The sequence below is a fragment of the Schistocerca cancellata genome, chromosome 11 (assembly GCF_023864275.1).
Source record: "Schistocerca cancellata isolate TAMUIC-IGC-003103 chromosome 11, iqSchCanc2.1, whole genome shotgun sequence".
Lineage (NCBI taxonomy): Eukaryota > Metazoa > Arthropoda > Insecta > Orthoptera > Acrididae > Schistocerca > Schistocerca cancellata.
In genome coordinates, this window is record NC_064636.1 from 92,620,615 (window position 1) to 92,635,071 (window position 14,457).

At 44.4% G+C, this 14,457-nt stretch overlaps 1 protein-coding gene across 1 annotated transcript in view; it reads right to left on the reverse strand.

The window, feature by feature from the left end:
* Positions 1 to 2,583: 2,583 nt before the first annotated feature.
* Positions 2,584 to 14,457, reverse strand: part of LOC126108252 (serine/threonine-protein phosphatase 6 regulatory ankyrin repeat subunit C-like) — a 34,233-nt gene continuing 22,359 nt past the window's right edge. The window contains exon 4 of the mRNA XM_049913481.1: positions 2,584 to 3,270. Coding sequence (XP_049769438.1) covers positions 2,790 to 3,270 — 481 coding nt within the window. The 3' untranslated portion in view covers positions 2,584 to 2,789. The remainder of the gene's footprint in view (positions 3,271 to 14,457) is intronic.

Genomic DNA, 14,457 nt, shown 5'->3' on the forward strand with positions numbered 1-14,457 from the left:
CAGGGTTGCTAACCAGTACTGTGTCGAGGTCTGTTAAACCTAACAGTGATTTCGACATGGAGAATCAGCATCTAGTTGCTCTGGTTTATCAGTGGGTTATATGTGCATCTTATGTTAATGTGAGATGTTCCTGGACGGCAATTACCAAAGTATTCGCAGAAGGAGGGGTGGACCACACAGAATATGAGGGCTGCGTGGCTCTTTCACTCAGTGCGTACCTCACACAAGGAGAAAGAGACAAGAGCTTGGCCGAACGCGTGCTGATGGCGGCTGGCTCCATTGTCCAACAGCTGGCTGCTGATGCCCACAGCAAGCTCAGGGATTGAGCTCAGTGCCAGGGAGGCGCCTGTTTTCAGTCTCTCTCGGCATTTGCGGGCTGGATGGACGAGTGCCTGGCTTAAGCGATCTGTATCTGCCTGCAATGTTCAAATACTGTTTCGAAGTAAATCACAGACTCACTGCACCTTGCAGTGGTTTCAGCCTTCTTTACTGTAAGGAGTAGAGTTACATGTTTCATGGAAGATCACTTTGCTCTTGAAACTCCGTCTCAAACAGGGTTATATTACATTACATTGTCATTAAATTATACCCGCTAAGATATGCTGTGGCTATTACTTGGTAGTCAGTGGTAACATATTGTTTGATAACTGAGATTGATCACCACAATTTTTGAAATTATTTTTGACAAATTGCAAAGTTATTTCCATCTGTGTAGCTATTTTTTTGAATATTGCAAGCACTATTGGCTTTTACTTGTTGGGAGTGGAGTAGTATTCATGTATCGTGTATCACATTTGGTTTTCTGACTGGACTGGCTACACAAATTTCTGATTCAGTTTTCCAGTTCCTACGAGCCGTAGTTGGTCAAACTGCCAGCTGCGACACAGGATGTTGCGTAGTGGTAGCTCCTGGCCCTCTGCCGACATGACGCCAGTCTGTGCACTGTTTTGTAAGAATGTCGATTTTGTAGTCAGAATTGAGTAATAGTATCAATATAGGAGGGAAATGTGGCCAGTCGGAGATTTTGCTGTAGCTCCCCATTATGTGAGAGTGGTGATCTGCGTTAGATTATGCGTCGTAATAAGTCTGCTTACTGCAGCACTGGAGGTTGTTGTACCATTATTTTTAATTGAGAATACACTGATAATGCAATTTCAGGTGATAAGCAGGTAATAATGTGCGAATATTAGTACCAACGTCTGAATGTAATTGAACAAAGTAGTTATTGAAATGTGTAAATTCAGTCTAGAATCAGAGTGAAAGTGGTGTGAATATTCCTCATAATATCACATCTTAACTACAGATGCAAGTTTCTGGACAATCTGCGTGACAGATAGAGGTAAATTCTTCGTAGGTCCGAACTAAAGATGCATTCCAACTACAGAACTTTTATGTCGATGCTTTGTTATGGAGAAAATTATGATAATTTTTGGCACGAAACATGTTCCTGCCAAGCAATTTTCAGTCATTAAATATTTTAGATAATTAGTAGTGTATTTTTCGATATTTGATTAATTTTTGACAAAAGGAAGCCCTCTTATTTTATCTTTCCATTACACACTGATCAGCCAGAACAATGTGACCACCTACCTAATAGCCAGTATGTCGACCTTCGACACGTATAACAGGGAGACTCGTCTGGCATGGAAGCAATGCGGCGTTTGTAGGTCACAGGAGGGAGCTGGCACTAAATCTCCACATACAGTTCACCTTCCCATAAATTCCGTGGTGGGGGCGATGGTGGGTGCGATGAGCTGTAATGCCCCATAAAATAACATCACAGATTTGTTCGATCTGGTTAAGATCTGGTGACTTGGGAAGCCAGCACACCAGCTGGAAATCGCCACTGAACGGGTATACGTGGTCTGCCACGAGCGTACGATACTCCTTGATCGTCATGGTACCACTAGACCATGGACACCCATGTGAATGTTCCTCAGAGCATAATGGAGCTACTGCCAGCATGTCTCCCTCCTGCAGTACGTCTCCCTTCCCTGGAAGAAAAAGGATTCACGACCTCCCGTGTGCATGGCGAAGAAGGTATTGGGATTCATCAGACCATGCAACACGCAGAGCGTTGCAACAACTTCCACTGCCAGTGGTCACATGCTCATTTCAGTCACAGTTGCCGATTTTGTGGTGTTAACATTGGCACATGAATGGGTTGTAGGATACGGAGGCTCATTGTTAGCAGTGTTTGGTGCACTGTGTGTTCTGACCTACTTGTACTCTGCCCACAGATCGCCGCTTGTCCTGGTTTACGAGTCTACCCAGCCTACGACATTCACCTGTGATGAGGGGTGGCTGCCCAACTGCAGGATGCCTGGATGTAGCTTCACATTCGTTTCATCACATGATGAAGACACTCGCAACAGCACTCCTCGGACAAGTTGTGCAGTTTCCGAAATGCTCGAGCTGAACCTCTGGGCAATCACAAACTACCCTCGATCAAACTTAGACAGATTCAACACGCAGAAAGCGTGCACACTGATACCAGGAGCACTGTGCAAGTGTATGACTGGCAGCCATACGTCGCCATGTGGCGCTCCTGCCGCTTTGTTGTGTTTATATTGGTTGTAGGTTGGTGGTCAGAGTGTTCTGGTTGACCAGTGTATGTCTCCCTCTATCATTATTCTTTTGATGTTCCTACAGTAGTTACAAATGCTGCATAAATATGGATACAGAGGACGACTGCAGTTTCTTTGTTTGCATTATTCTAAGACAAATGAAGGGTATTGTCAAAAATCTTCATTTATTTTATTTCACAGACATTTGTGAGGCTGCTAGCTTTATGATAGCACGTCTATCAGCTGCTGGTGGTTGTACTGTCTGGCAATGTCCTGCGGGGTTTTGCCGATGTTATCCACGGCCCTCTTGTTGGCCCCTGCCTCAAGCAGTGCTGTCACCGCCTCTGCCTGTCCTGTGAATGCCGCAGAGTGCAGCGGCGTCCACCCATCCTCATCCCTGGCGTTGGGATCGGCAGAGGACGCCACCAGCAGCTGCACAAGAGCCGCGTGGCCGTTCAGTGCAGCCCCATGCAGGGGAGTCTGCAGCGAGTTGTCCCTCGCACCCACGTCAGCACCTGCCATTAGCAGACACCTCACTGCCACTGTGTGGCCCCCAGCGGCCGCCCAGTGGAGCGCTGTCTTGTTGTTCTCGTCCGTCGCCCCCAGATCTGCTTTAGCCCTGAGCAGCATCAGTAGCTCCTCCACTGCCCCCTCCTTAGCTGCCTGGATCAGTCTCTGATCCTTCTCCTCTCCACGAAGGCTCCTGCAAAATACAGAGATATTCTCATACATTACTAGAAACACGAAGACATCATGAAGAAAACAATCGCAGGAGCAGGACTGTGACCTCTGAAAACACATCCATGCAGTGACAACCAATGAATCTACAATTCTCTCCCTTCTACAGCCCAGAGTAGCCTAAAGTCTTGGTAGTTTAAGATACATAAACACAGCAGTATCGTCTTCTCAAATCCTTCATTCGCTCCTAATTATATTTCTCACACCGCATCTCTCAAGAAGTTCAGTCGCTACATTTTCTCACATTCATTCCCTACACTAACTTACTTCAAAACCAGATGCTAGTGTTAAGCAGTCACGGCCCTTGACTGAAAGAGCTACGTCATGCTGCCACTAGTAGTGTTCTGTGTGCACTAATACCTTCTGCCATAAGGAAACGCAGCACAGAAAGCTAATCACATCCCTTGATATTTAAGGAATATTTCCTGTTGTGGAGAAAAAATCAGCAGAGTTATTCCCAAATATCCTGAAACAGCTTAATCAAACAGAGAAAGCTACTTTTTATGAGAAAACTGTTTGGTCGAAATATTTCAGATACAGCAGTGAAAGTAACTCTTCTGCTCTGCCCCTATAAAGAAAGACTTTGTTGGCACATAGGTATGCACAACTGGTCACTTAACAAACAAAGTGCTTGCAAAATAAGAGCACTCACAGATACTATCTATTACACACATACACACATACACACACACACACACACACACATGCACACGCACACACACACATACAAACACACACACACACAATTTGAATATAAATTCTTGCAGTGCTATCTGTCTGTAGGCAACAACAAAATCTGCAGGTTATAATAGCAAATTTATGTTTGTAGCACTTGCCAGATCACGATTCGAAGCTTTGCTCCAAGGAAATCTTGGCCTCCTGAACACACTGTAGACTTCTTACCATTGATCTATGTCCTCAGAAATGCACCATGTCATTTGCGCATATCGGATTTACCATAATGAGCCTAACAGATAATAACCACAATCTGATACTACAAACTTTGTGTTTCATCTCCTTCTGAATAAGACGTAGCAATTTGTTTTCAATCTAAAGGTGATAAAGAACAAATTCATGTTATTATCCTACCACATGACATATTACAGCTGAGAAATCCAGTATCCATCAATCAGTCCCCCCCACTTTCTTGTTCTATGAATACTACATTTATGTGATGTTCCTGATGTAGTTGTTTCGACAGAAAATCATTCAGTTCTTATACTTGGAATGGCTGTTAATATTGTGACGAATCTGTGTAACGCTTCTTGACTCTTTCCTGTCGAATGACGATACAGGGAAAGTTATTTGTGAACGACTACAGTGGCCAACAGCCTGGAAGTGGTTTTGATCTCCACAGTCCTTTACTAGGTGTGCCCCCAGTGGAGGCTGTGTGCTTTTGCCTGACTATGGTGTGTGCAGCGGTTCACAGGGACTAACGGTATATGATGGAATACCAGCAAATGGTACTCCTTTTTTTTGAAATACCACTTCTTCTTCATGTGCCGTCTCCTCTAAGAAGGTTGGCTGTCATCATGGCAATTTCTGATCTTGATTTGGCTGATCTAAGGAGTTCTGACGTTGAGCAGTTGTACCAATTTTTTAAATTGTCAATCCAGGATGTCCGTCTTCTACCCCTCGTTCTCTTCCCACAAATTTTCCCTTCTAGTATTATTTGCAATATTTTGTAATTTACTCCCCTAATAACATGGCCTAAATATTGTAGCTTCCGTACTTTAATAATTTTAATTAATTCTTTTTCCTTTCCCATTCTTCTTAGGACATCTTGATTAGTAATCCTCGACACCCAACTAATTCTAAGTATTCTTCTATATGCCCACATTTCAAAAGCTTCTAAACTGTTCATGTCCTTCTTCTTCAATGTCCACGCTTCCATTCTGTATAGTAATTTTGAGAATACATAGCATCTTAGCAACCTCATTTTTGTGTTTAAACAAATGTCTCTCGAACAGAATGCATTTTTCATCTTATTAAAGATACTTCTGGCCTGTCCTATTCTCGATTTAATTTCTTCTGAAATACCACTGATAGAGGTAAAAGTCATATCCACAAATTCAAAAATACCCTACAAATATGATGCAGACCCCAAGCTGTCCAATCGGGCATTGTAATAAGGAGCAACTAGTATGGCTCACGTGCAGCCGTTTTATCTATGACTCCTGCTGTTGGAATGGTAACCAGATGCAAACTGATTATCATCAGATTTAGTCTACAATGTGCTCCCATTATTACTCTGCAGTTACTGGAACCTGATGAGTTGGCTGCCTCACAATCACGAGATCCCCATACTCCAACAGATGTTCTGGGTGGACAAAGATATTTCTGTATAGCACTGTGGTTGTTTTGCTGTGTTTTCTTCACCTCAGTGCTATTCAGCACCACTGATTCCAGCGTTTGTGACTGCCACCAGCATTTGTGTGCTCAGTATCGATGTAGTACTAAATGCAGCCTTCGAGATGTGGCCATGTCATAGGAACTGAAACACCACAGCCTTTCTTCTGTTAGCAAATGCTGTGGACAGTGGAGGGAGTGCTGCTAAATAATTTATTTTATGCATGATGTATGGATTTATAAAGGTTACTGATTTGCATTGTCCGAAATTATCGTGTCGTAGTCCTGCATCGTTCCAAGCAATACCTTATGTTTTTGCTCCCAATTAACTGAGACCATGTTTCTCAGCTTGGGAACGTATGGACGTCCCAATAGGATGTTCTCCTCAATTTATTCAACTTCATGTTTATGTTAGTTTCATGAGCTGATGACCTGACATTTTTTATACAATTACTCCCCCCCTCCTGTCACTTAGACGTATCTACTTAAAACTTATTTCATTTCACACAGATCTTCCTACTTGTAGGTCAGCAAACTGATTTCATTCCTGAGATATCGTCCTCATGCTGGATATGTCAAGTGTTTTAGGTGTTTAGAGAAGTGTTTCCACATCATTTGCGTGTGATGTTGCTGACAGCAGCCGTACTTGACGAATCAGGCTTTTACTTTATAGTATTACAGCAACCTACATCATGTTTGTCACCTGTTCACTAAATCTCATTTTTCTCATAGCCATAGTAACTAAAACATTAAATAAATCATTCAAGTTGTCAAAATCCAAGCAAAATATCCTACTTGTGATTTGTAGATTGAGGCGAGATTCAGAATGTATTTGTACATTCCGCAATGGATATGACCTGCTTTTAACTGCTGTAGCACAGTGTTTCTATGGGGTTAGATTCCCTTTCAGAAGCAATTTTAGTGCACTGTTTTGTAAGAATGTCGATTTTGTAGTCAGAATTGAGTAATAGTATCAATATAGAATATTTAGGTGATGATCCATTTTACTTCTTTTGGGAGAGCACCATCAGCCTGTCAATAAAATCGTAAGAATGACTGGTTTGATTAAAAGCTCGTGCATGTGAAAAAACTATGTGCCAATTTTCGCGGATAACTGCTCAAAAAACTCCAAAAGTATTCTATGAATGTTCTCTTGTTTATCGTTGATGATATTTGGCAAAATCGAGTAGTCCACTCTCGTTATCCTCCACAGTAATTTCATCTGCAACGATATCCTCCAGATGCTCTACTTTTTGTGTCGCCTCGTTTTCTCTGTAGGCTTGTACCATGGGAAGCAAGCAGAGGACCTTGTTTGCTGGCCAGTATCCTCACAAACTGCATACATGTATTAACGCGGTTCTATATTCACAGGAACAAGAAGTTACTTAACTTCAGATAGTCCAGGTGTTGTGGTATAAGCTCTTCTGTAACAGTTCACATTGGCCACACTCATGTTGAAGTACCAGTCCATTACGTACAATACTGTGGTACTTTGCTGTGACTGAAGGGTCCATTCGTTGACTCATTGGACAACTGACTGACTGGCCCTTCGGTCCCTGGCGGCGATCTAAATACTGATGGTCTAGACGGCGTTGGCGGCGCGTTTCTAGCGCGTTTGTCTTTGGCCTCTCTCCTGATAGGCACAGTTTCTGCAGTGTCTATTATAGATACGTGGAGCGCTGGCACCAGCTAACGCCAGCACACAAGTTGTCTCTGGATTCACATCTGGGATGGTGCGATGCCTAAAGAATCTTGTACATAATTTCTCCCAAGATCTGACGTTGCGTTCTGTCCTCACCCGTTAACAGTTCTGTTGGTGCCTGCACTGCCATTTTAGTCTCCAATCTAATCTGTAATGCTGATGTTTGGTCTTCACTGTCATTCTTTCTCACAGCTGCTTGCCTCGTTTCTAATATTAATGGTGATATATTGGTAATAGGCATTGTCCGCTTAGTCTTCAAAAATAATTTGTTTGTTATTTCATTGTTTGTACATCTCATGGAGGCACATAGAATAACATTCATTCGTGTTTTTCTGTCATCATTTCGTGACAATGCGGTTCCTGTGTTAACAGTTTGTCATCATTTGCACAATGCTACGTTAAAACGATCTCGTGAAGCAGAGATGTTTTCATTCAGTACATCCTTGTGCCATGGTATCTTTTCCGTAGTTGGAGGTCGATCAATACATGATGAGAGCAGCCATGTCTATGTGCAGATTACAGAATTCGCTTCATCTGTGGGCCAGCAGTTTGTGAATGTGGAGCTGGCGTCCAGTAATATCCCAGATGTGTTCCACAAGGTTCAGATTGATTAATTTCGCGGTCAGTACATATGTGTCAGTCCACTATCATGCTCCTCAAATTACTGCACCACAGTTATGATATGGGCTGTTGCTCTACTGCGAGATTCAATCGCCATTGCGAAAAACACGAAGCATCATAGAATGCATATCCTGCCCAGCCTTGAAAATGGCAGGGTGTGCTCCTGTCGAAATATCGGCGGTGTTCGACGATGTCACCTGGAAGCAAACCCGTAAGTTACTTGAACATTCAATTCGCCGTGAAAAGTTAACGTGTCACAATGTTCATGTAGTCTGCAGCTGCTACGCATCCTTTGATTACTACCTCTGGTGCCACAAAAGCCTAAGTGAATGTCCACCAGAGCTTAATGCTGCCCCCACCAACCCGAATTCACGGTGCGGTGTTGTCTCATGTAACTGTTCACCTGGATGACAGCGCATGTGGATACGACTATCGACCTAGTGTAACATGAAACGTGATTCACCGACCAGACGGCAGACGGCACGTGTCCATTCATCTGTGGTCCCATCTTAGTGACCCTGTGTGCACTGCAACAGCAACTGACGACGCCACTGTGTGAACGTGGGAATATCCAGGATTCGTCTGCTATGGAGCCGCAAGTTCAACGCAGTGTGCAGAAAGGTGAGCTCGAAACCACTTGTCCCCACAGCAGCATTGATCTCTTTTGACAGATCTGCCACAGGTCGATACCTATCCAGCTTTACGGAGAGGGCAAGCCAGGTACCTCCACTTTCTAAGATGAATCATCGATGCCCAACACCTTGTCGTTTACTCTACAATACTTCAACCAATCTCTATAAGTACTATCGATAGAAGTAGTGAGTAACAAGCTTCGCCATTTCCGAGACGCTCGTTACCAGACGTAGGGCCATCACAAACTGCCCTTTGTCAAAGTCACTTATATACACTCCTGGAAATTGAAATAAGAACACCGTGAATTCATTGTCCCAGGAAGGGGAAACTTTATTGACACATTCCTGGGGTCAGATACATCACATGATCACACTGACAGAACCACAGGCACATAGACACAGGCAACAGAGCATGCACAATGTCGGCACTAGTACAGTGTATATCCACCTTTCGCAGCAATGCAGGCTGCTATTCTCCCATGGAGACGATCGTAGAGATGCTGGATGTAGTCCTGTGGAACGGCTTGCCATGCCATTTCCACCTGGCGCCTCAGTTGGACCAGCGTTCGTGCTGGACGTGCAGACCGCGTGAGACGATGCTTCATCCAGTCCCAAACATGCTCAATGGGAGACAGATCCGGAGATCTTGCTGGCCAGGGTAGTTGACTTACACCTTCTAGAGCACGTTGGGTGGCACGGGATACATGCGGACGTGCATTGTCCTGTTGGAACAGCAAGTTCCCTTGCCGGTCTAGGAATGGTAGAACGATGGGTTCGATGACGGTTTGGATGTACCGTGCACTATTCAGTGTCCCCTCGACGATCACCAGTGGTGTACGGCCAGTGTAGGAGATCGCTCCCCACACCATGATGCCGGGTGTTGGCCCTGTGTGCCTCGGTCGTATGCAGTCCTGATTGTGGCGCTCACCTGCACGGCGCCAAACACGCATACGACCATCATTGGCACCAAGGCAGAAGCGACTCTCATCGCTGAAGACGACACGTCTCCATTCGTCCCTCCATTCACGCCTGTCGCGACACCACTGGAGGCGGGCTGCACGATGTTGGGGCGTGAGCGGAAGACGGCCTAACGGTGTGCGGGACCGTAGCCCAGCTTCATGGAGACGGTTGCGAATAGTCCTCGCCGATACCCCAGGAGCAACAGTGTCCCTAATTTACTGGGAAGTGGCGGTGCGGTCCCCTACGGCACTGCGTAGGATCCTACGGTCTTGGCGTGCATCCGTGCGTCGCTGCGGTCCAGTCCCAGGTCGACGGGCACGTGCACCTTCCGCCGACCACTGGCGACAACATCGATGTACTGTGGAGACCTCACGCCCCACGTGTTGAGCAATTCGGCGGTACGTCCACCCGGCCTCCCGCATGCCCACTATACGCCCTCGCTCAAAGTCCGTCAACTGCACATACGGTTCACGTCCACGCTGTCGCGGCATGCTACCAGTGTTAAAGACTGCGATGGAGCTCCGTATGCCACGGCAAACTGGCTGACACTGACGGCGGCGGTGCACAAATGCTGCGCAGCTAGCGCCATTCGACGGCCAACACCGCGGTTCCTGGTGTGTCCGCTGTGCCGTGCGTGTGACCATTGCTTGTACAGCCCTCTCGCAGTGTCCGGAGCAAGTATGGTGGGTCTGACACACCGGTGTCAATGTGTTCTTTTTTCCATTTCCAGGAGTGTAGATCGCATTACCAACTTGCGCCTGCAATGTCACTAAATTCTTCCCCATTCGTCTCTTTGCCATGTGACTTCCTGCAACGCGAACAGAAAGCATTCAACATCGCGGTCTCATCAGTAATTGTATGTATTCTCTATAAGCCCGCCTGCTTAGCTGGATGGTAACGTGCTTCCCTTCGATGCAGCAGGCTGGGCTTCGATTCCCGGCTGGGTTGGAGATTTTCTTCCCTCATGGACTAGGTGTTGTGTTGTCCTCATCATCATTTCATCCTCATCACCGTTGCGCGTGTCGCCCAATATGGCGTCGACTGAATTAAGACTTGCATTGAAGGCTGGTCTTCCCTGGATGAGGCCTCCCGGCCAACAATGCTAGACGCTCATTTCCATTTTTTTCCATATACTCCTGCTGTGGGCTGTTGTGTAAGTACAATGAAATTCAAACATTGAGTATATCCGAAGATTTTATCTCATTAACATTAAGGTTTGGCATCTGTATCTCTTTGAGTATCACGCCATTTAAATGTTGCCCTAATGACAGAGCTGGGTCAAAGATATTAGCTGTGTATTCCCACTTATTCTATTTTCTATAGACGAGTGTGAAATTTTTTAACTAATAAAAGATTCTGCAGCCATGCCACTAAGCCTGTTCCATCTTTCAAAACTGTTGATCTATTACAGTTTATTCCATCTCTAAATGAAATTTCCTTCTCACCCACGTCAGCTACGTTACTTACTGTGCAATGACCAAGTATTTGGTTCTTATTGGCTTCTTCTTCTTGTAAGGAAATTGTATATAATGTTTATGTGTAAACATGTCTGCCTACATAGCTGAGTGGTCACTATATCTGGAGGTATGTAGAAGACACGGGGGTGATTTCTGGTACTGCCCAGGATATTCCCTTGCTGAGAGCCCTGGGATGAAATGCAGTCAGCCTCATGATGCCAACTGACTGTGTGTGTGTGTGTGTGTGTGTGTGTGTGTGTGTGTGTGAATCCCTAAGTGATCAAACTGTTGAGTTCATCGGTCCCTAGACGTACACTCTCCTTAAACTTACACTAAGAGCAACACACACACCCATGCCCTAGAGTGGACTCGAACCTCTGGAGTTAGGGGCCGCATTATCTGTGCATGGCGCCTCAAACAGCGCGGCCACGCCACGAGGCAACTGACTGAGACATACCGGCTCTGACGTCTGGGGAATTGGCAACACCCTTGTGCTGAGACCACACTCCTCCGATTTGTCCATCAAGGTCAGAACACGGAGCTTCGCTTTCTTGTGCAAACATTCTTTTCCAGTGTTTGTATTTTTACTTACGATTGGATAAGCTTTATTTTTAAAACACTTTGTTTTAGTCTTCCAACGCCTGTGAGATGTTCTAATGGTCCACACGACACTCTACCGCCCGCCAGGAAGGAAAATCTTGACTTTTTTTGCTGTACAGAGTTATTCTTCAAGGCATCATTCCTACATACTCTTCCTCAACATATCTCCTACTATGCAAACTGATATTCCAGGACTCACTGGCAACCAATTTTTCATTCCATTTTCAAACTACTTGTGCTATGTTTTCCAAAATGATTTTCTTAGCCTTATAGCCAACGAATTTTTCGCTCCTTTTGTAAACTACTGTGCCAGTTAGTTTTATTTTCTGTTGTAACTCATATTTCCTCCTCAGGTTAATTCGTTAATGGTTTTTTCGCTTTTTGGTGACCTGTTGTGGTTGCTTCCTGGAAGTTTTCTTTATTTTTTGTATGGTGTTCTTGTGGTGTAAAGTGCTTCCGTTGTCATGTCTAATTTCTGACTGAAGTCGAGTTTAACATTGATTATTGTGTTTCTGGTAACTATAACTCTTTGTTTTCTTTCATTGACCGCTTTCACGACTTTTTGTGAAGTATTCCTCGCGATGTTGCATCTCTTTAATCTCTTCCATTATATTTCCTTCTTCTTTGTTGTATCATGCAACTTCTCTTGTGGCAAATAACTCACACTGTCTCCATGTGCCCACTTTAACGAATACCTGGCACCGTCCTGTTCTGTTCTGTCTCTTCCATGTCTGTCTGGTGTGATGTGTGCCTGTCTATCCTCATGAGGCTTTTAAATGTACAAGTACATGAGATCGGCTAGCCACACATGGTTGATGGTAATATGTAATCAACACTGGAATTCCTTGAATCACTGCATAGGAGAGACTACGTTTTTTTGTTGTTTTTTTTAATCCAGTCAAACATATCTTACTACGCACTTATTAAAGTAAAAACATTTATTTAGATCCCATATTACCCCCTGACCAAAGTAGTATCAGAGACTACAGTATTATGCGGTACTTAATTGTTCAATTCACTAGGCATGTTGATTACCATCAGTGTTGTCAGTTCTGGGCCTGGTACCCAATGCATTTTCTGTAATATTGAGATGAACAGCATTGGCGATGACGTGATGTTGGGATACGATATTCACTGTAAGATTGAGGTATTATTCATAAAGCCAAATATTGGTGTCCACCGCATTGATTTAAAAAAAAAAAGGTAAGTCATCATTAGGATGTATTTACGTAGAAACTGCTGTGCAATGAATAAAGGAACTGTAGTCAGGACATCTGTGAAAGCCCCTCAGCTGTAGGGGGTGTTTACAACTGGTCAGGTGCATATTGACGCAAACGTCTCCATTCACCTACAACCACAGTAGCACTGCCTTGACTTCCTCATTATGACGAGCAGCTGCCTTAACTGTCAGGCATTCTGAGCATGACTAGCCAGACTCCAATGTCCATTGAGTCTGATCTTTCAATGAAAGATTTCCGAACACTACCAACAGAGGATCTCATATACATATATACATCTCCTGTAGAAGGGTAGCCCAGCGCTCTCCACTGACTCTGCCCTCCCATTGGTGCCATTATCTCACTCCCTGTGGGGCAACTACTTGTTATAAGCAAGAAATATACATACATGTACGGGACAACATGGAAGTGTCTGAAAGCGTGATTTAAAGGAAAGTATGCGAAATACATGCAGTTAAAGATATACGCAGCACAATATCGCATATCTTAATTACACTGTGGTATGTTGCTTTCTTTGTATTTCCACTCTCATTATTCCTTCAACATTTCCTTTCGTGAATAGCCATGGACTTATTTTAACATATATTTGTTCCCATAATGTCAAGGTTTCGTGGGGATGCAATGCATAAAAACCGTGTTCCAAATCTATTCCCTGTAGATTAATTTGGAAGATAGAAAACTATAATTGAAAACAAAAATGCCCTCCAACACACAAGTACCTTCACTATCATTGGAGAGCAAATTTAGTTTTACAGCAGCTTTCCTGTGTAACTGCACTGATTGACTCACTTGTGTTCTGAAGTGAATGTAAGACACACCAAAAGCATTGAAGGATGTGCGTAATCACTTTGCTCCTTGCCTACTCGAACGATGAGAACCATAACTCCAGCTTTATCAAAAACACAACAAAGTAGCATTCGACTTGAATAACACTTGGTTAATGCCGCACAGGTTCACTGTGAATGCTGACAATGCGCACGTGACGTGATGTTGTCACTACATTGGAGAGACGGCGGCGCAATAAGATTGGGGACTCGTCGGGGGGGGGGGGGGGAGGATCGTGGGGAGACCACCTGTGACAGGAAGCCGCCATGGTCGCTGTGGGGCTGAGAGGTGGGGGTAGTGCTGCCGTCTCCAGTGACTGGGAGTTGCAGAGAGTCCCTGCCTGGGAATGTGTATCACATGGAGAATAGAGGGCAGCTTACTGGAGACGGGTCCTCCACATACGAATAGTAGAACACACTGACAACGATAGTAGGGGGTTCAGTAAGATGAATGACTTACCATTGAGCTAATCAGTTTACACAGTTTCATGACTTCCTCTTACCAGCAGCTCAGCACAGGAAACAATAGTCTGTACAAAATAAATCACATGTGAAAGGTGCATGCAAGGGGCTGGAGTGACACCAAAACTATTGGACCACATGTTTTCAATGTACAGGGTGAGTCACCTAACATTACCGCTGGATATATTTCGTAAACCACATCAAATACTGACGAATCGATTCCACAGACCGAACGTGAGGGGAGGGGCTAGTGAAATTGGTTAATACAAACTATAAAAAAATGCACGGAAGTATGTTTTTTAACACA